Raw genomic sequence first — 20896 nt, forward strand, 5'->3', positions numbered from 1 at the left:
CTTGTCTGCCAAGAGAGGCGCAGGACTGGAGCCCAGCACCGGGAAAAGATGGAATCAGCCGGTGTCCAATCTGCAGCGCGGTGGGGTGCTCTGTCCACTGCGGTGTCTGGCCCTGTCTGCACGCGGGGAGGGGGTCCTTCCCCAGGAAGATCTGCCTTTCTTCGGAAGTTCTTAAATGAGTGACTCGGGGAGAGGGGTGGAGCTTTGTCCTGTCCACTCAAGCCATTTTCACTCAATCCAACCCCACTATTGGGTTGGGAAGTGCTTGGGAACTGAACCCAGGTTTTTGGTGTTCTGAGGTGGCACTCTGCCCACTGAGCTTGTAAACTTTACGTTTACTAGTAGACCCATCCGAGACATCTGGTCTGGCAAGCCTGGGCCTCTGTTCTTGAATGCCAGCCAAGGGCCGTTGTTCAGGGGCCGTGACCCCTGAAGATACCTGAGTTTTCAACCTCTTCCCAGAACCTCTTGGGGGTAACGGGGACCTTCTGTCTGCATAGTATTGACCCATTTGCTCTTAACCTGCATCAACCTGGCTCCTGCCTTCCGTCCTGTCGCCCTCCTGCTCACTGGTCCAAATATCTGAGTCTATACTCCTGGCTGGACTCTTCAGTCTCTTCAAAGACTTGGCCGGAGCTCTTTTCCTACACTGGCGTGTGGCACGCCAATCGGCTAGCTGCTGTCTTTCCCCGCCAGCCAGGGTCCTTGCCTGGGGTGTTCGTGGTTCCCACAAAAGAGGGGGTGTGTCACTCAGAGTTCTTTTGGATGCAAGTGACAGTAACACACCTCCAAATTGCTTGACTGCTACGTGAGTCAAGTGGGAAAGGTGGCCCGACAGTCCCCACGGCTGTGGTACGGCCACTTCCCATTATAAGCTAGACTGAGATTGGTTAATGGACCAAGCCTTTGTGTTCAATATGCATGCATTCTTTCATTGTCTCTTCAGCCATTAGTACTAGAGGAAGCAGGCTGCCAATTGTGAGCTGCCTGGGTTGCATGGTGAGGAACACCCTACACACACACACACACACACACACACACACACACACACACACACAACAGTCTAGGGCAAATGGGGTCCTGCTTCTAACCGAGGAGTGAGCTTGGTAGGGGGATGGCCTGACCCCAAGGGAGACTTGACATAAGTCTCCAACCCCACTCTCTGCTTGACAGTATGGAAAGTCATGCAGGTAAGGGTGACCAGGAACCTTCCCCTCCATTCAGAAGAACAGAGAAGAATGGAAGGCAAGTCTTGGAAGTGACTCAGCAGGAAGCTGAGTGGCCCCTGGACCAGAGGCTGGGCTCTGTGATCACAACTGTTGGTATCTGCCAGATACCAACCCCATTCCTCTGTCTCTCTCCACCCACTGTAGTCCATGAGCCTCATTGAGATTGGGAACCCCTCTCAGAGTCTGGAGAACGTCTGTCGCTGGGCCTACCTCCAGCAGAAGCCGGACACAGACCACGATGAGTACCACGACCATGCCATCTTCCTTACACGGCAGGACTTCGGGCCCTCCGGCATGCAAGGTTAGTCCTGTGCCGGGGAATGCAGGGAAAGAAGCTGGGGCGTGCAGGGGCTCCCAACAGCTGAAGCCTAGTCTGGAGAAGAGGGCCAGGGAGTGGAGGAGCTGGGGTGACCTTAGATGCCCGAGTGTCTGGGTTGGTAGTGTCGACCTCCTGGCTCCAGAAAACCACCAAAGCCGGATTCATTTCCCTGACCCCCATCCGACCCCTCAAAAACAAAACAAAACAAACTAACAACCAAAACAAAAAACCACCACTGCCCCGAGGAACAGAGGAAGGTCAGGAATGGTAGGATACACCAGACAGGGCTTGAGAGCGTGAAGATGAGACCGTGTCCGGAGTCTGGACTTCAGGGTTAAGTTTCGTCCCCTGGGGCCTGAGATAAGCTACCAATAGATTCTTTACACAAGGTTCAAACTACATAAAACCAACAGACACAAAAGACAAAAAACTGACCAAACTGTGAGGTTGAAGATGTTAACAGACGCCTCTTAGGAACCGGTAGACCAACAGACAAGAAGATGAGTGAAGGCGTAAAAGTATCGAGCTGATGAGGCTAGATGGCTCCGCTGGAAAAGGCACTTGCTGCCAAGCCAGAGGACATGAGTTCAATCCCCAGGACCCACACGGTGGGAGGCGAGAAGAAACTCCTGCAAGTTGTCCGCTGACTTCTACACAGGCATTGTGGCCTGCACACACACACACACACACACACACACACACACACACATGCACGCACGCACGCACACACACACACACACATACACACCCCAATAAAAGTTTGTAAAGCCTGTGTATAAAGCTAACATCATAATAAATTGATACATACAGCTGTTATTAGGAAGAAGGTTGAAACAAATCATAGATACACATGTCTCAAGTAATTTAGCAAAGAACAACGGACGAAACCCAACAGCTGCGTAGAAGGTTGGAAATGGTTGTAGTCCAATCATAGAAGCAGAGTCAGTCCACAGGGTGAGGAAGAGAGAGCAGGCAGGAAGCTGCTGAGGTGACAGACAAGGCCCAGCAGAGACCTGGGCCAGTCGCAGTGTGGTCTGTGACCGGCAATGTGACCACCAAGCCCTGGCCATGGGCAGGGTGCCTGTAGTCAGTGCGGGTATCTTCTGAGTCCCACCAGCAGGGGGCAGCTGATGCTGTAGGCCTGCTCTGGGGAGGGATGCTATCTTGGATTTTGAGATCTGGGGCTGTCTGGGGGTATCCAGGCCTGGAGGCTGGAGCCACCTTCTCTCTGCTCCCAGGCTATGCTCCTGTCACTGGGATGTGCCACCCTGTCCGCAGCTGCACCCTGAACCATGAAGATGGCTTCTCCTCGGCATTTGTGGTGGCTCATGAGACCGGCCATGTGTAAGTGGCCTGATCATCCTTGTATGGAGAAATCGGATCCTCTGCTCCTGGCTGACCACTTTTCCCTGTGCCCGAGAGGGACAGCCATGGAGGAGAGCCACTTAGACTTGCTTTCCTGTTACTCTGGCCTGAGGTCAGCTTTCTGCTGACAAAGCAAATCGAAAACAAAAAAACACCTGGGGGCAGAGTGAGCTTTGGGCCACAAGTCCCAGGGTCAGAACTTTTTGTAGATGGGTCACCAAGACTCTGAGTGAGGGTGCCCAAATGTGCACATTCCAGGCAACAGTAGAGACACTGAATCTCAGGGCCAGATAAGCATTAATGGGTTTTTGCAAAGCTGTTGGGGGGTGGGGGTGCAAGAAGAAAGAAAACCTGGGAAGCTCTGGGCTATAGACATCCCTGCCCCCACTGTGCATTCAGGAAATAGTGACCCTCCTTGGGGACAGGGTCACTGCCTAGTGGATGTCCTCTTCACAGAAGAGCTGTGACTTCGAGACTCTCGTCAACGTGGGCCAGAGTAGAGAAGCTCAGAGATGTCCACTGTGGTTGTTAGAAATGCCTTCCTGGTTGAGAAATGGGGATATGGAAGGTCAGTGCAGTCAGGCAAGGGTCTAGCCAGGGTGCCTTGCTCCCCACACAGGCTGGGCATGGAGCATGATGGGCAGGGTAACCGTTGCGGCGACGAGGTGCGGCTGGGCAGCATCATGGCACCCTTGGTACAAGCTGCCTTCCATAGATTCCACTGGTCCCGCTGCAGCCAGCAGGAGCTCGGCCGCTACCTGCAGTGAGTACCTCCCTGGGCCCCTAAGGGTGACCCCTCCTTGGGTTCAGTTCTAAGAGGGCACAGTGCCCAGTGTACTTGGGTCCACCCTGAACCCTCAGACCTTGAGGCCTCTGGCCTGACATGCAAGGGATGGGTGGGAGACCCTGATGCCAGGAGAGGACCCCACTCTGGAGGGTTCGAACCTTGACACTGAATAGGCCAGAAGCTGCCCTAGCCAGGTCTTGAAGTCTCAAACTGGTGGAGGAGGTAAACTGAGGCATCACAGCTAAAGACGAGGGTTATGAAGTCTTGCCCACCACGGTAACTCCAGAAAGGACCTCAGCCTCCCCAGTGAAGGTTGCTTGTGGCACCCACGTGTCCCCTTACAGTTCCTATGACTGCCTGCGTGACGATCCCTTCGCCCACGACTGGCCCGCATTGCCTCAGCTCCCAGGGCTGCACTATTCCATGAACGAGCAGTGCCGCTTCGACTTTGGCCTGGGCTACATGATGTGCACTGCGGTGAGTGTTGGGGGAGACACAGAAGTGTCCCCAGGGCCCTGTGGTGAGGACACTTAAGGCACCAGCTACTCCTGCCCAGGCCCATAGGGATGCCCACTCCATTTTCGCGAAAGACATTCTGCCTCTCATCTGCCTGTTAAAGCCCCACCAGGTGGGCAGCCTCCAAGGCTGGAGACTTGGTGGGGCTCAGCAATACCCAGAGACTCGGTCCTATCCACACTGCATGCACATGGTCCTCATGACCTCAGAAACACGAGGATCTTGCAGCACCCACCCACACAGGCATGTTCACGGGCCAGTTCAGGTTACAGGACTGGTGTGAGCGGGTGGAATTTTGGGTGGTCTGCTGAGGAGGGAGGTCGCCTGATAAACTGAAGGTATTCTCTTCCAGTTCCGGACCTTTGACCCCTGCAAACAGCTATGGTGCAGCCACCCTGACAACCCTTACTTTTGTAAGACAAAGAAGGGCCCCCCACTGGACGGGACTATGTGCGCACCTGGCAAGGTGAGTCAGGACTAAGGGCTCTTTGGGGCTCATGAGGCATTGTGCTTAAGGCACACAATAACCAGGGACAGGCCCTGGAGTGTCTGTAGGAGGAATCAGGAGTCTTCTTAGGAGGCCCTAGCTGCCCCTCTTCCTTGCTTCCCCACCCATTTTTGATGCACCCTGTCTTGTAGCCCCGGCTGGTCTTAAACTTGATAGGTAGCTAAAGATGACCTTGAACTTCTGATCTTCCCGTCTCCACCTGCCTAGTGCTAGGATGGCACCATGCCAGGTTTATGTGGTCCTAGGGATAGAACCCAGGGCTTCCTGCATACCACACAAACATGCTAACTGAGTTACACCCCCAACCTTCATTCCTACTTTTAATCATTCTCCACACTGGACAGAGTGGAGCTTCCCACATCAGAGCAGACCCGTCACCTCATGATCCCTTCCTGCCATATGCCTATGGGAATTCATTTCTCTTCTTCCCACGTGGGTCCCAGGGATGGAACGCAGGTCGGTAAGCAGCAAGGCCCTTTGCCCACTGAGCCGCCTCACCAGCCCACCTCCCATCTTTTAGCATTGCTTTAAAGGTCACTGCATCTGGCTGACACCGGATATCCTCAAACGAGATGGCAACTGGGGCGCCTGGACTCCGTTCGGCTCCTGCTCACGCACCTGCGGCACGGGCGTCAAGTTCAGGACCCGCCAGTGTGACAACCCACAGTGAGTTGAGCTGACATGGCCGAGGGTCCCAGAGCCCGATTCTGCAGGGCTTTGGGCATTGCCGCGTGCCGGGTTCAGGGAGAGTGCAAGGCAAACCTGCCCGTCTTTAGCTGTCTCTGAAGCTGGGGTTCTGAGGGAGGGCTCCAGGGTTCCACCACACCCTGGGAACATCAGTTCTTGGTCACTACCCTGGGGCCCACAGTCCACTCTAGACACGGGCTTCCTCGGCCCTTCTTGGCTTAGGGAGTGGAGGATATAGAAGGTGGGAAGAGAGGGGAGCTGGGCGTTCCACAGAGGAGACTCTCGTGGGTCCCAGGATGCCAGCAGCCTGGACAGTGGTAATTGGAGCCCAGCAGCTGTTTTGCAGTCCGGTGAGAGACAGGGTTAGGGGCTGCCACTCATGCCGCAGTACCCAGGCTCCTTACCCTCAGCCCCCACCCCCTCCTTCCCTGCGGGTTCTGGGACTGCTCACACACGGTGGGGTCATTTGTCTATCTTGTGTTGGACTATCTGGTATTTTAATTTTGTTTTACCTGCAAACATTGTCAACCTAGAATGTCACATAAAACCATAAACCGATTGCCAGCCCCTAAGTGGGCCAGAGGCAGGCTGGCTCGAAAGTCCCTGGACATGTCCAGTCTGCCTGGTCTCACTGAGGCAACTAGTAAGAATCATTATTGCTTGCGACAAAACACTGTGACCAGCCGGGCGGTGGTGGCGCACGCCTTTAATCCTAGCACTCGGGAGGCAGAGCCAGGTGGATCTCTGTGAGTTCGAGGCCAGCCTGGGCTACCAAGTGAGTTCCAGGAAAGGTGCAAAGCTACACAGAGAAACCCTGTCTCGAAAAAACCAAAAAATAAATAAATAAATAAAATAAAATAAAATAAAATAAAAAAAAACACCGTGACCAAAAAGCCAGTTGGGGAGGAAAGGCTTTATTTGGCTTACACTTCCGCATTGCTGTTCATCACTGAAGGAAGTCAGGACAGGAACTCAAACAGGGCAGGATCCTGGAAGCAGGAGCTGATGCAGAGGCCATGGAGGGGTGCTGCTTACTGGCTTGCTTCCCCTGGCTTGCTCAGCCTACTTTCTTATAGAACCCAGGACCACCAGCCCAGGGATGGCACCACTCACCTGGGCTGGGCCCTCCAACACTAATCACTAATTAAGAAAATGTACCACAGCTGGATCTCGTGGAGGCATGTCCTCAACTGAGGCTCCTTCCTCTCCAATGACTCTAGCTTGTGTCAGGATGATGCAAAACCATTCAGCACAAACTCCTCTTCTCTGTTCCCTGAGGCAGCTGGAGTGTTTCCGTCAGATCAAACACTGTCTGCCAGGGAGCCAAAGAGATCAGCAGTCACGGCCATGGGGAGAAGGGCCAAGTCTTCATCAAGGATGAGGACAGATGACCTGTGTCTGGTCACCCTATCCGTACATGGAAGCCTTTTGGGGCACCAGGCCGTCCCACTGCAAAGAGCCTGGTGGGGAAGTGGAGCACTGGGGCCCCGTGAACGGCTGTGAGGGATTTTTCTCTTGCTTTGGGAAGAGAACTAGAGCCCAGCAGACAGCCAGAACCACAAAAGGCCCTGGTGGGGTGGAACTGTTCTCTGTACGAGAGGAAGTCACAGAAGCTCGTGTTTTTTAAGGCCGAGAGACCCAGCCCGACACCACACATCTGTTAGGGACTAGTGCGTGTACAGTTCCACAGTTTCAGGATTGTTCTAGATGTTTTCTGCTGCATGACAGCTCTGTGTGCCCAGTCACAAGGGAGACTCAACCGGCTCTGGTTATCCTGGGATTTGTAATCCTGTGGGGGCAGGCAGAATCTTAACCTGCGGTCACAGATCTGTGCTCGTTAATGGTCCTGGGCTTCGATGCCAGGGTGAAGGTGGTGTGCCCAGGGAAGATGCTGCCTTCTCGAGAGAGCACAGATGAAGGGTGGTCCCTGTCAGCTCCTCCTAGTCTAGATGGCCCAAGGCCCGCCTGGCTGGGGAGCTACCTGGGTCCTAGTAGGACTGTGTCTCTTTGCTCAGTAGAGATGCCCCTTCCACACCTAAGACTCAAGGATTTCCCTTAAATGCTATCCATGGCCAGGTCTTTTTCTAGAGGCCCCAAGAAGGGGAACCTTTGATTTCTCTCACAGCCCAGCCAACGGGGGCCGCACCTGCTCCGGCCTGGCCTACGACTTCCAGCTCTGCAATCCCCAGGACTGCCCCAACTCCCTGGCTGACTTCCGGGAGGAGCAGTGCCGTCAGTGGGACCTGTACTTTGAGCACGGCGATGGCCAGCACCACTGGCTGCCCCATGAACACCGGGATGGTGAGCTTCCTGGGGAGGGCAGAGGTGGGATTCAGCACAGGACCCCAGGTGGGGCAGGCAGGGGCATGCCTTGTTTTACACCTTTGATCCTGCATGGAGTAAAGCTGTGGTGACCTTTGGGCCAGCAACAGGGCACAGGGCTGGCTATGTGGCCGCAGGGTCCCACTCCTGAGCAAGGGCTCTGGGCTGGGGACAGGGCTCCTGTCCCAGGGGAACCAGAACCCTGGACATGTAGAGGCTGTGGGGATGGAAGCTCAGAGGGTACAAACTCCTACAGTGATCATCTAGGGAACAAGGTTAGCGTTACATGGTGCTACAAGTGTGGGATGGGAGCAGAGGTTGACCCTGCGAAGCAATCGGGAGACTTCTGATTGGTAGTTTTCTTTCTGTGGCTGTGATAAAATACCTCAAGAAAAATAACTTAGGAAGAAAGGGTTTGTTCCAGTTAACAGTTCCAGGTTGCGATCCATCACAACAGGGAAGTCAAGGTCACAGGCACCTGATACATGAGGAGTCAAGTACAGAGAGAATGGATGCATGAGCTCAGCTCTTTCTCCTTTTCATACAATCCAGGGAATGGCACTACCCGATTTCAGGCTGGGTCTTCCCACATTAGTTAAAGCAATGAAGACAATCCCCTACACACACAGTCCCAGGCCAACCTAGTCTAGACCAACCCTCACTGGGATCCTCCCCAGGAAATTCAAGACTGTGTCAAGTTGGTAATGGAAATCAACCATCATAGCACTCTCATATTACTTTCCATTGTGAGTGGCTGAACCAAACAGGTGAAGCATTAAATGGCATTGATTTGTGTCTTACAGAATTGAAAAATTGATAGCTTTAGGCAGAGGAGTGCTTGATAATTGCCCCTCCATTTTAGTGCTCCCTCATTATAGGATACCCAGCTCCACAAATGTTTAAGTTCCTGTATTAAGGAGTGGAGTGTCTGTGTATACTACCTAACACGCTGGAGATGCTATGAAAATGGTTGTTATTTAGTTACTTTTCTATTGCTGAGATAAAAAACCATGACCAAGGTGATTTATCTATCTATAAAGCATCTGCCTTGGCTTATGGTTTCAGAGGGTTAGAGTCCAGGATGGCGGAAGGAAAGAAACAGCCAAGAGCTCACATATTGATCTATAACAATGAGGCAGAGAGCCAGCAAGCATGGGAGATCCCATGAGTCTTTTGAAACCTAAAGCCCTCTACCCCCCAGTGACACACCTCTCCCAGAAAGGCACGCCTCCCACTCTTTCCCCACACCTCCTAATCCTTCCCAAACAGTTCCACCAACCGAGGACCAAGTATTCAAACAGATGAGCTATTCTCATTCAAACCACCAGAGTTGTTCATCTGTATTAGCTAGAGGATAACAAGGAAGCATGCCTACAAGGTCAGTACAGATGCAGTTCTTTTTCAAGTATTTTCAGTCTGTTGTGGGTTGAACCCACAGATGGAGGACATGAACACAAAAGGCTAGTTCCATTCCATTGGAGTCTCCCATCCATGTGTATGTTTTAAACACACAATTCCTGTCCCCTGCCCCAGGCACTGGGCAGGGATGGGGACTGGGTGTGAGTCTGGGGTACCAGTTGGAGTCACCTGCTTGTGCCTCACATGTGTTGATGCCTGCAGGGTTGAGGGGTGACAGAGCTGACAGGGCTGGAGGACACCCAGTCTGGTGACTCAGTGTATCAATTGCTTCTGATAAAGTACTTCAGAAAGAGGGAAGTGCCAGGGGCTTGAGCTTGACTCCAAGAGGGTCTGGCTGCGTTTGGGACTGGCTGCATTTGGTTGATTGAAAATGGCTCTTTTCTCTTTTCAATCAGCATCATTCACTAAACAAAATAATAGGCTTCACCGTGACACTTTAATACATGTCTGTCACATTTTGATTATGTTGCCCCTCTATTATCTTCTCCCCACACTAACATGGTGGGGAGACAATCTGCATATGAGAGAAAATGTGATACTTGTTTTTCTGAGGCAGGCTTAATTTGTTTAATATGATAAATCTCAAGTTACACCCATCTTCCTGAAAACAATGTAATTATCTTCTCTATGTCTGAATAAAACTCCATGTGTACATATCACATTTTCTTTATCCATTCCTCCGATGATAGATTCCTAAGCTGATTCCATACCTTGGCTCTTGTGAACAGTTTGGATGTGCAGGCGTCTCTAATGGTGTGCTGACTTAGACTCCCTTGGATGTATTCCCAGGAGTGGTACAGCACAGCATGTGGGAATCATAGGTTTAGTTTTCTGAGGAATGTCCACACTGATTTCCACAGTGGCTGTACTCATTTACACTCCCACCCACAGTGAGGGAGGGTTCTGAAGAAGGCCCTTTAGATGGAGACTGGGCAAAGAGCCCTTTGCCTCTGCAGAGTCGAGGGTCTCCATCAGGCAGGGCTGTGAGGATGGAAGATGCGGGCCATATACACATCCTGGTTGGATCAGTTGGGAAATCTCTCCCTAAGGCTTGATAGCACCAGAGTCAAAGTCTCAGAAGCCAAAGAGGTAGGAAGGAGGTTGCCATTACCTGTCCCTCTCTCTCTGTCATCCCAGAGCATAGATTTCAGGGACTGGAGGTAGGGCAGGTGAGTTCTAAGAACATTGGAAATTTTTTTCTCTGGTGTGGTGCCCTTTCAAGAAGGCTCTAGCCTAATACCTTGCCACTTCCCTTCCAGCCAAGGAGAGATGCCACCTCTACTGCGAGTCCAAGGAGACAGGGGAGGTGGTGTCCATGAAGCGCATGGTGCACGATGGGACACGCTGCTCCTACAAGGACGCCTTCAGCCTCTGTGTGCGTGGGGACTGCAGGGTGAGTGCTGTGAGGCAGTGTGGGCCGAAGTTCAGGGTTGCCACCTCCTGGGAGCCTCTCTTGTTCTGTTCAGGATCCACTGCCTAGGGAATGGTGCTGCCCGTCGTGGGCTGGGCTTTCCTGCATCAATTTACAATCAAGACAGTCCTCCACGACAGACATTCTGGTTCTGGTGCACAGACACATGGGGGACAAGCCCTGTGGAATGTGGGATCTGGGCTCAGACTGAGCTCTCCATGCTTGCTAGGGGAGCCTCAGCATCTCCGGGCTGTTGCGGGGAGTGAGCAGGATGTAAAAACAATGTCAAGCGCATCCTTCACCAGGCTTTGACTCTTAAGGATTCCACCACCTCACTGTTGTTCCACTGGAACAAAGCAGCCTAAGCTTCAGTGGAGTCCCTCAGGGCTGCCTTGGGGGTGTGCTAGGTGGGTGCTCTTGGAGAAAGGCAGCGTGGAGGGGCTGAGGGCGGAAGTGCTGTAATAGGATAGGCCCCGTGCTCTGCATGAACTGAGGCCGGGAGAGGGCACAGGGCTCAGCATGGCCACGTGGGGTCTGCCTCTCTCCAAAGCCCTTCTTCCCCCTTGTCAGGGTGACTAAGAAGAGATATACCAATCCCGGCTGTGGGAGGGATCGGGTCCTGTGGGTGTTGGGGGACTCAGGCGTGAGCAAGGACGAGGTCTCAAAGGTTCCCCGCCCTCTCTTGCCTGGCAGAAAGTGGGCTGTGATGGGGTGATCGGTTCCCGCAAGCAAGAGGACAAGTGTGGAGTGTGTGGAGGCGACAACACCCACTGTAAAGTGGTGAAGGGCACGTTCACGAGGTCACCCAGGAAGCAAGGTGAAAAGCCCATCTTCTGCCCTGGGGTGGAATGTCAACAGCACCTTGTGGGGCTAGGGCCCGAATGCCCCCACTCCCGGGAGGGACTCTGTATAGGCCCATGACTATTTGGGGCTTGGGGCTGTGAGGGTCAGGGGGAAAGGGAGCCTGACTGGGGATCTTGAATCTAAGTCACAATAGGTGTGGAGGGTGGAGAACAGGGCCTGGGTTACAGGTGGACCTTAGAAGCCTGAGGTCAGGGGCCCGCCCACAAAGATCAGTCCCCTCAGCCCTCCAGGAGGCCTAGCTGCATGCTATTTGCTCCCTCCCTCTCTCCTGCCCATAGATGGCTACCATCAGGACTTTTCTGAATCTGGCCCATGGGGGATACCCACAAGCCTCATCCAAAACACAGCAGCCTGGTACTGATGCTGTGCTTCCATTTGACCCGGCACCCTATGGGTTGTCCGGCAGCAGCTGACCACAACTCTGTCTCTGACATGGAGACACGCCTCTTTGGTTTTCTTGTGAAAGGCCAGAGAGCAAACATGTAGGTCCTGGTGAGGAGCCGTGAGCCAGGAATGTCCTTGTGGCTCAGGTGCTCAACACTGGCCTCGCCACTCCTGCACATGGGGTTCTAACATGGTTTGAAAATGGAGGGACTGAGGTGCAGATAGGCCATGTGGCTTGCCTGGAGCCTCCCTCCATTCCAACATGGCTGGGAACTGGATTCCCACCTAGATGTTCAGTGGAGGAGGCAGTATTGAGATACCTGGGATTTGAAGATGAGAAATGCAGGGTAGGGCGTATCAGGCCTTTCCATTCAACCCTTCTCCTACCAAGTACAGTTGGGAGTGCCAGTGATGGAGCTGCCTTGGAGGGCAGGCCTCTCCTGGAGCATGCACATTGGAATGGTTCCTTGTCTTCTCATCTGACTTCCTTCCTACCCCCAAAGAGTACGTCAAGATGTTTGAGATCCCCGCTGGAGCCAGACACCTGCTCATCCAGGAGGCCGACACCACCAGCCACCATCTGTGTGAGTCAGAGCCAAATGTCTCGACATCTGTGAGACCTGGTTCTTCTGGGATAGGCAGAGTACCAAAGGTCAGAGCAGAGTACCGAAGCTCAAAAGCTTGGGTTGTGTGGCCGGGTCCTCAGATCAACAGCCCTGACTGACAGATGTGCTTCAGCGCTAGTCCACCTGTCCCAGTCCACTTCCTGGGCTTTCATGCATGCATCTTCTGGGGGAGGCCAGAGCTTGAGATCAGAGGGCTCCCCTGGCAGCATCTGCAGCCCTATGTCCCAGACAGGCCGTGTTCCTCCAGTTTGCAGAAGAGTGGAAGACCACCCTGTCCGAGGGGCGCTGGGATAGGCAGTAGGTCCCATGCAGAGGTTAGCCTGATCTCTGTAGAGCAACCGAGCAGGGTGTGACCCCCAAAGCAAGTTGGGCTACTATTGGCCAAGACAGACCCCCAGTGGCAGCTGTGGGGGAGACAGCTGGAAACCCCCCTCCTACCCCCTAGTAGCAGCATGCTGGAGTGACTATGTGCTCCCTTTTACCATTCTCAGCCGTCAAGAACCTGGAGACAGGAAAGTTCATCTTAAATGAGGAGAACCACCTGGACCCCAATTCTCGATCCTTCATTGCCATGGGTGTGGAGTGGGAATACAGGAATGAGGATGAGAGGGAGACACTGCAGACCATGGGCCCACTCCACGGAACCATCACTGTACTGGTGAGTCCTGTGCCAGCCCATGGGTGCACACGGCCCCAGGAAAAGATGGGAGCCCTGGGATGCCCAAGCTCCCTCTGCGTTCTTCAGCCTTCGCTCTAAGCAGCCTCTTTCCCTGCCGTGGTCTCCACCTCCAAGTCAGCCATGAGTGGGCATGGGCCCATACACCAGGGCTCTGCTTCCTGCACCGACTCTCACTGACAGTGGGCAGTCTCCTCTCTAGAGGTTTCCATGTTTTCTATTGGAATGACGGTCACAGTTCATATCATCAAATCCATTAACCTCTGCTGTTGCACTGAAATCCTCATACCTGAGAGATCAGAAACCAGTCACACACTGGACCTTGTGTCCAAGCAGTACTGACTCCCAGGTGCCCCTGGGTGTAGGATCACAAGGCTGCTCCTGGTTATGGAGGATCCTGAGGGGGCTGGATTTTCAAGTCACTTTAAGATTTTCAGTTTTAATGAATTGCTCGAATGATAGAGTTTATGTACCCAAACCAACAAACACACTGAGCCAGGAATGGTGTCAGACACCTGCCATCCCAGCCCAGGAGGCACAGCAAGGAGATTAAAGCAAGTTTACACAGCAGATTTCATAGACGATTTAAGGTCCACATAGCAAGTTCCAGCCAATGGGCCAACTTAACAAGTCCTTGTCTCAAAAATGAGGGTGAGCTGGAGAGAGAGGGAAGGCTGGAGATACGGCTCAGGAGGCAAGAGTACTCACTGCTCTGCCAGAAGACTAGAATTTGTACCCCAGCACCCACAGCACTCACAGATGCTTATAACTGGCTCCTAGGGACTTGACACCCTCTTCAGGCCTCTATGGGCATTGAATGAGTGCATGCATGAAAAATAAATCAATAAAATGTAATTAAAAAATTTTTTAACGTAGCCTGTGAGATCCTAGCACTATATAGATTCTCCATAGTGGTTTAATCTTCATAAACACATCATACGAAAGCGCATTGGTTGTACCTAAACTCCAACCAGTACTCACTGCTGCCGTCAGCATCACTGAAGATGACCATCATAAGTCAGGGACTGTCTGTCTCCCCTGGTTGTCAGTCTAGCTCTAAGTCGGCTACAGAGGGGGATGGAAAGCTGGGCAGACATTCTCATGACCATGTTGGGGTGGGCCCAGGTTATCCCCGAAGGAGACAGTCGGATCTCACTGACATACAAATACATGATCCACGAGGACTCGCTCAACGTCGACGACAACAATGTCCTGGAAGACGACTCTCTGCGCCACGAGTGGGCCCTGAAAAAGTGGTCTCCCTGCTCCAAGCCCTGCGGAGGAGGTGAGGGGGGGTTCTCACTGCTGGGGCTCTTGGGCTTGATTGGAGGTGGGATACCCCTGGGTTGAGACTCAGTGTGAGCCTAGAGGAGGTTGGGGCTGGTTGAATGGGCTTCCCAGGGAAGTTTCCTGGGCCAACAGTGCCCAGTGAGTTTGTCCTGTGACAAGTATGAGAAGTGTCCAGGGGAACAGCACAGCAGGGGCCTCCATTAGAGTGATCAAAGGCTTAGCCTAGCCTGGGAAAGTTCCATGAGTTGGGAAGGGCAGGTGCTTGAGACATCAGACAGAATGTAGCCAGAACGGCCTGTAGGGTTTGGGTCAGACCAGCATGGACGGCATTAGATGTGGCTAGGGAGGTGGCCTGGTGGGAGGCTGACACGGGAGTGGGCCAGGCAGCAGTACTAGCGAGAATCCAGAAGCCCTGGGGACACTTCTGGGGATCCCCTTTCCCTAAGTCTACTTAGAAAAAACTTACAAACCTGATCAATCCAGAGTTGGGGGCCGGGAGAGAGAGAGGAAAAGTGGGCTCCACTGACCTCAAATAATTCGCCGAGGGGAGGGGGACCCTCATCCTGAGCAATGGTACTCTCAGCTTCTGCTCTGCCTCGATGGTTCCCCATCTCCACACCCCACCTGGATCTCACCAGCAGGCCCTGGTGACTCCTGCTGCATGTGTCAAGGTTCTGTCTGCCCTCTGGTCCAGCACCAGCCTCCCGCTGGCCTCTGTGGACCCACTCTAGGTCCAAGAATGACCTTTTAAAGGAACGAATCAGGGCTGGAGAGACCGATCAGTGGTTAATGGGCTTGCCTTGAGGGCATGGGCACCAGAGTTCAGATCCCCAGATTTGTGTAGAAGTGGGATGGGCATGGGAGCTCTCTTATAATTCCAGCCTTGGAAAGCAAGAGACTAGGGGATTCCCCAGAGCAAGCTGCCTATCGATACTAACCACATTGGCAAGCTCTAGATTTGATTGTGAGGCCCTGTGTCAATAAATAAAATGGAAGAGGAATCAAGGATGATTGTTGACATGAACCTCGGGCCTCCACAGATTGCACACACACACACACACATGCACACACACACACACACACACATGCACACACACACACACATGCACACACACACGCGCGCGCACACACACACACACGCGCGCGCACACACACACACATGCACACACACACATGCACACACACACACACGCGCGCGCACACACACACATACACACACATGCACACACACACGCGCGCGCACACACGCACACACGCACACACATGTGCACACACGCACGCACGCACACACGCACGCGCACACGCACGCACACACACACGCACATACACACACATGCGCACATGCACACACACACGCGCGCGCACACACACACACACACATGCACACACACATACACACACACACACGCACACACACACACACGTGCACACACACATACACACACACACACACACGCATGCGCACACACATACACACACACACGCGCACACACACACATACACACACGCACACACACACACACGCGCACGCACACACACGCACATACACACACACACACGCGCACACACACACATGCGCGCGCACACACACACACACACACACACACACGCATGCGCACATATACAAGTGGAAAACTAAAATAAAGGTGTGAACCAGACCCTTCCCTGCCCTGTGTTGTAATACCTCCAGTAGCTCCCTCCTTTTGTGAGACAAAAGCTAAACTTCTCCCTGTGGCCTGTGAGGCCCAGGCCAGACCCTGGGCACGCTAATGTTCCATGCCTTACCTCCCCGTCTTAGCCATACCAGCCTTGGGGTAGTGTTTGTTTTCCATCATTGTAATGAACCCTTGAGATAATCAGCTTATAAAAAAGAAAACTGTATTTCCACTCACAATTTTGGAGGCTTTGTCCCATGGCTAGTGGGTCCCATTGCTTCCGGCTGTGTTGAGGCAGCAGATCATGGCAGGAGCAGATATACATCAAAGAAGCTGCTCGCTGCCCTACCTGCCTGGCCCAGCAGGTGGCTGGGAAGCAAAGAGAGGGAGAGAGGGCTGGATTCCCAGGCTCCCCTTTGAAGAGCACACCCCCAGTGACCTCTTAAAGCCCCCCCCTCCCCCCCCCCCCTGCTCCAGATAGTACTGCAGGATGGAGACCAGGCCTTTCACAACCTTGCCTAATCCACAGCAAGTGCTTTTCCTGAACACACAATGCTTCCCTGAGGAAATCTGCACAATCTCACTGCCCCCTCACACCCCCATCCCCCCCACCCCCACCCCCGCCTCCATGGGTCAGTGCCACTTAATCCTCTGCTTCCCAAGATGCTTTCGGATGCCCGGACTAGAGCAGGCTGCCTGGCTGTGCTTAGATTCTCTTGTATACTCGCTAGGTACTACGGAAATTCAGGTTCCATTATTCTCTGTCCTGGGTGGGGTGCCTTGCATTGTAGGAGGCTGAGCAGTACCCCCAGCCTCTAGGCACTCGATACTCTAGATATTTCCCACTGTTCTTGGGGAAGAACAGCACCTGCATTGAGAAAGACTGCAGGAGCCGGGGATAATAAGGAGCCACGCAGACCAGGTGCCCCGTGTTGATCAAATCCTTCTTCGTCTCAGCCCCCAAGATAGAGCAAATGGCCTAGTGATAGGAGGGAACAGGGTCATCCCTGTGACCTCAGAAGCCATCAACAGAGCCTGCATTTTGCCCTCCCTCTGATGGGGTGAAGGGTGAGTTCCTTGCTAGATATCTCCAAGGCTCCCTCCTCACCCTCCACGTCATTTCCAGGGCAAGGAGAAATAGAGCATGGTGGCACAAGCCTGTCATCTTAGCCCTTGGGCTGCAGCGGAAGGATTACAGGTTTGTGGGAATACTGGGACAAAGAATGAGTTCAAAGCCAACGTGGACTATATAGGAAGACAAAAAGCAAAGAGGAGAGAGGAGAATGGGGCGACTACTGCTGGTGGGGGCCCCAGCTCTCCAAGCCCCCCCTTGGGGGTCCCACCACCCCATTGAGCCCCTTCAAGCTCTCTGTCTTCAGGGTCCCAGTTCACTAAGTACGGCTGCCGCCGGAGGCTGGACAGCAAGATGGTACATCGAGCCTTCTGCAGCACCCTGGCCAAGCCCAAAGCCATCCGCCGAGCTTGCAACCCTCAAGAATGCTCCCAGCCTGTGTGAGTGCTGGGGAGGGCCACGGCCCAGGGGCTCACCGTGGAGGGAGGGAGGGAGGAAACCGGGCCTCCCAGAAGCCCCGGGCCTGGCATCTCATGGGGTGTTAGGCCTTTCACCCGCCATACCACACATAGGTTAAAGGTGCAAGCCCACTTCTGACCCACTGACTGGAAGCTCCATGCGCATCTCATGAAAGACAGAAAATGTTAACACTTAGATGGGGAAACTGAGGCCCAGAGGGCCTGGGCTGTATTAGATGTTTCTAAGCAACAGTGCTGATTCTCAGACCTTCAGACCCTGGCAGGATGCATTTCTGGGCCCAGGTCAGGGAAGGTGGCTGGGTTGAGGGACTCCACAGTGCTACTGAGCTTTGCTGGGGAGGGTTCATGACACCATCAGAAGATGAGACTGTAGTCAGGATAAGGACCCTGAGGGAATAGACAGGTGATAAAACCCTTTATGCCACTAGCCCCAACAGAGCCTGTCAGACTCTCCCTGCAAGCAGGCCCACATGGCGGGTGCTTCTGTGAACCGAGAAAGAGCTTCCGTTGCAGGAGAGAACAAGCTGACATCTCTGTTCTCATTGCCCACCTGGGCCGCAGCCAGACTGGTTCCCTGACCACCTGCCACTCTGCCCCGGCAGGTGGGTCACCGGTGAATGGGAGCCTTGTAGTCAGAGCTGTGGGCGAACCGGCATGCAAGTGCGCTCCGTACGCTGCATTCAGCCCCTGCACAACAACACCACTCGCTCCGTGCACACCAAACACTGCAATGACCACCGTCCTGAGAGCCGCAGGGCCTGCAACCGTGAGCTCTGCCCTGGGCGGTGGCGGGCTGGGTCCTGGTCCCAGGTAAGCTGTTTTCTTGGCCCCATGCCCTTGACCCCAAACTGAGCTTGGATAAGTCTGAGATAGACAGCCATTCCAGTTTTGATAGAACTCCTGTCCCCCAGGCCACAGCTCAGGTTTCAGGGCACCATGGGAGCCACAGCATGGAAGTCCAGGGTTTCCATCAGGGAACCAGCTACATGGTGATGGACCTCAGATCCCAGAAGGATGGAAAGCAGATATTTACCATGCATAAAATTGCATTGCTTGTTTAAGCTGCCTAGCAAAGCTGGTACAGCCTGCCCCAAGGACTCAAGCATGCAGGAGCTTTTTTTTTTTTTTTTTTATCACTCAGAACCTTCCAGGAGTTAGGTCCCCAGAAATTGCCCACGAGCCAGTCCTCAAAACAAACTGTTGCTTAGGAATGGGAAGAGTTTGAGAATCCCAAGTCAGCTGAGTTGACTCTCCCCCACATTCACAGTAAGGATGCAGGACTAGGTTGAGTGAGCACAGCTCCAGGAGTCAGGGTATGAATGCACTCTGGTTCCTCCCCAGGGTCATGAAGTGTGGGGTGGGGGGCTAGAGGGTACTGGAGCCTTGTGTTTGGAGAGAAAGTTAGAGGAGGGACCGCCCAAGGTTCCGGGGCTGGATCAGAGATGTTGCAGGAGCCCCAGTCTACTACAGGTTTTCCTGGGCATCCTCCAACTAGAGAAGTGTATTAAACCGTTTTCCATTACCATAATGAGGTGCTTGAGTACCTTCTGTGGGGAAGGTTGTGGGCAGATATATTGCTTTTTATTCTCTCCGTACAGTGGCATTGCTTGCCTCCATTGTCTAAATTAGCCTAGCTCTACTTTGAAGTTGACACACAAAGTCAAGGGTTTCTTTATGGCATCCTCACACACATGTTCTAATTCACTTCCCTTTCCCATTGCCCTCCCCCTCCCTTTTTCCTCTTCCCAAATAACAGCCCTCGAGAGTGTCATGACCTTCACACACACACACACACACACACACACACACACACACACACACACTTCCACATATGGGGAGAAACAGAATTTGTCTTTTTGAGCCCAGCTTATTTTACTAATAGAATCTCTAGCTCTATCCAATTTCTAGCAAATGCCATGATTTCTTATTTTCCTTATGGCTGAATAAAATTCCACTGTGTAGGATCTAGGAAGACGGCTCTAGTGGTTAAGGCACTTACTGTACAAGCAGGAAGACTGGAGTTTGGATTCCCCAGCACCCATGGAAATGCCTGCTAGGCATAGCAGCCTGCCTAGATAGTTCTAGATAGTTCTAGAGCTCAGAGTCGGGGTGGAATCCCAGGAACAAGCTCACTAACCAGGTTAGCTGTGTTAGCCAACTCAGAGTTCCGATGAGAAACCCTGACTCGATGAATGAGGTGGAGGCTGGTCAAGAAGATTCTGGTTGGCCTTAGACCTCCACATGCATGTGTGTACCTATGCATGTACACCTGCATATCATATATGCGCCCGCCCCCCCCCCCAACAAACATGCATATGTTGACCACTTTTTTTCTCTGCGTGCATCTGTTTTTGGACAGGTAGGCTGGATCTGCTTCCTGGCTAGTGCAGATATAAACACAGATGTGTAATGTTGACTTAGAGTCCTTTGGTTACATACCTAGGAGCGACGTGTCATATAGTAATTCTGTTTTTACTTTCCTGGGGACTCTCCATAGGGATTTATGGCAGTATAGAGCATTTCTGTATAAAGAGGCTTCTTGAGTTCATGGTTTTGAAGGTTTAAGGACATGGTGCTAGCATCATCAACTTTACCCTTATGAGGGAGGATCTTATGACATATGGCACCGTGATGGTATACATGGGAAAGGGATCCCACAGAGAAGCAGGCAGCCAAAGCCCAAACAGGTCAGGAGAGGCCTCCTACTAGGTTTTGCTCCCCTTCCTATTACCACCACAGTGAGGACAGAGCTTCCAACACACAAGTCTGGAATGACATGCTCAAATCATATCCACACTATGGGAGGAAGGGAGAACCCAGAGGTATTGGCATCGCAGTAGCCCTGAGAAATGGGCATGCACACTCTAGGACAGTCCCTATGGGACAAGACCCACCTTCTGCCCCACACCATCTCCCATGGGTCACCCGTCACATGCCTGGGGAGCATGAGGCTCAGTATGGGAGGTGACCTTGATTAATGGTTCTGTACCTACAGTGTTCGGTAACCTGTGGCAATGGCACCCAGGAACGGCCAGTACTCTGCCGCACCGCCGATGATAATTTTGGTGTCTGCCGGGAGGAGCGGCCTGAGACAGCAAGGATCTGCAGGCTTGCACCCTGTCCCCGTAAGCCCTGTGCCACCCCTGACCCCCAGCATGCAACAGCCTAGGAGAGGGGAGTGGGGGCTAGTGCAATCAAATTCTGCTCTTCTTCCAAAATGACTGGGCTTGCCATGGGGAAACTTGAACTTGAGCACTCCCAGCCAGGGCTGAGACTTTTCCTAGAAA

At 53.1% G+C, this 20896-nt stretch overlaps 1 protein-coding gene across 1 annotated transcript in view; it reads left to right on the forward strand.

Annotated features, from left to right (window-relative positions):
- Nucleotides 1-20896, forward strand: part of Adamts2 (ADAM metallopeptidase with thrombospondin type 1 motif 2) — a 209611-nt gene that overhangs the window by 179341 nt on the left and 9374 nt on the right. The window contains exons 6-20 of the mRNA XM_059270462.1: nt 1374-1530; nt 2787-2892; nt 3533-3676; nt 4045-4177; nt 4569-4682; nt 5245-5390; nt 7537-7712; nt 10412-10545; nt 11257-11380; nt 12315-12395; nt 12929-13095; nt 14239-14398; nt 17438-17570; nt 18212-18419; nt 20605-20734. Of these exons, the coding sequence (XP_059126445.1) occupies nt 1374-1530; nt 2787-2892; nt 3533-3676; nt 4045-4177; nt 4569-4682; nt 5245-5390; nt 7537-7712; nt 10412-10545; nt 11257-11380; nt 12315-12395; nt 12929-13095; nt 14239-14398; nt 17438-17570; nt 18212-18419; nt 20605-20734 (2113 nt within the window). The remainder of the gene's footprint in view (nt 1-1373; nt 1531-2786; nt 2893-3532; nt 3677-4044; nt 4178-4568; nt 4683-5244; nt 5391-7536; nt 7713-10411; nt 10546-11256; nt 11381-12314; nt 12396-12928; nt 13096-14238; nt 14399-17437; nt 17571-18211; nt 18420-20604; nt 20735-20896) is intronic.

This window comes from Peromyscus eremicus, chromosome 8a (genome assembly GCF_949786415.1).
Source record: "Peromyscus eremicus chromosome 8a, PerEre_H2_v1, whole genome shotgun sequence".
NCBI lineage: Eukaryota > Metazoa > Chordata > Mammalia > Rodentia > Cricetidae > Peromyscus > Peromyscus eremicus.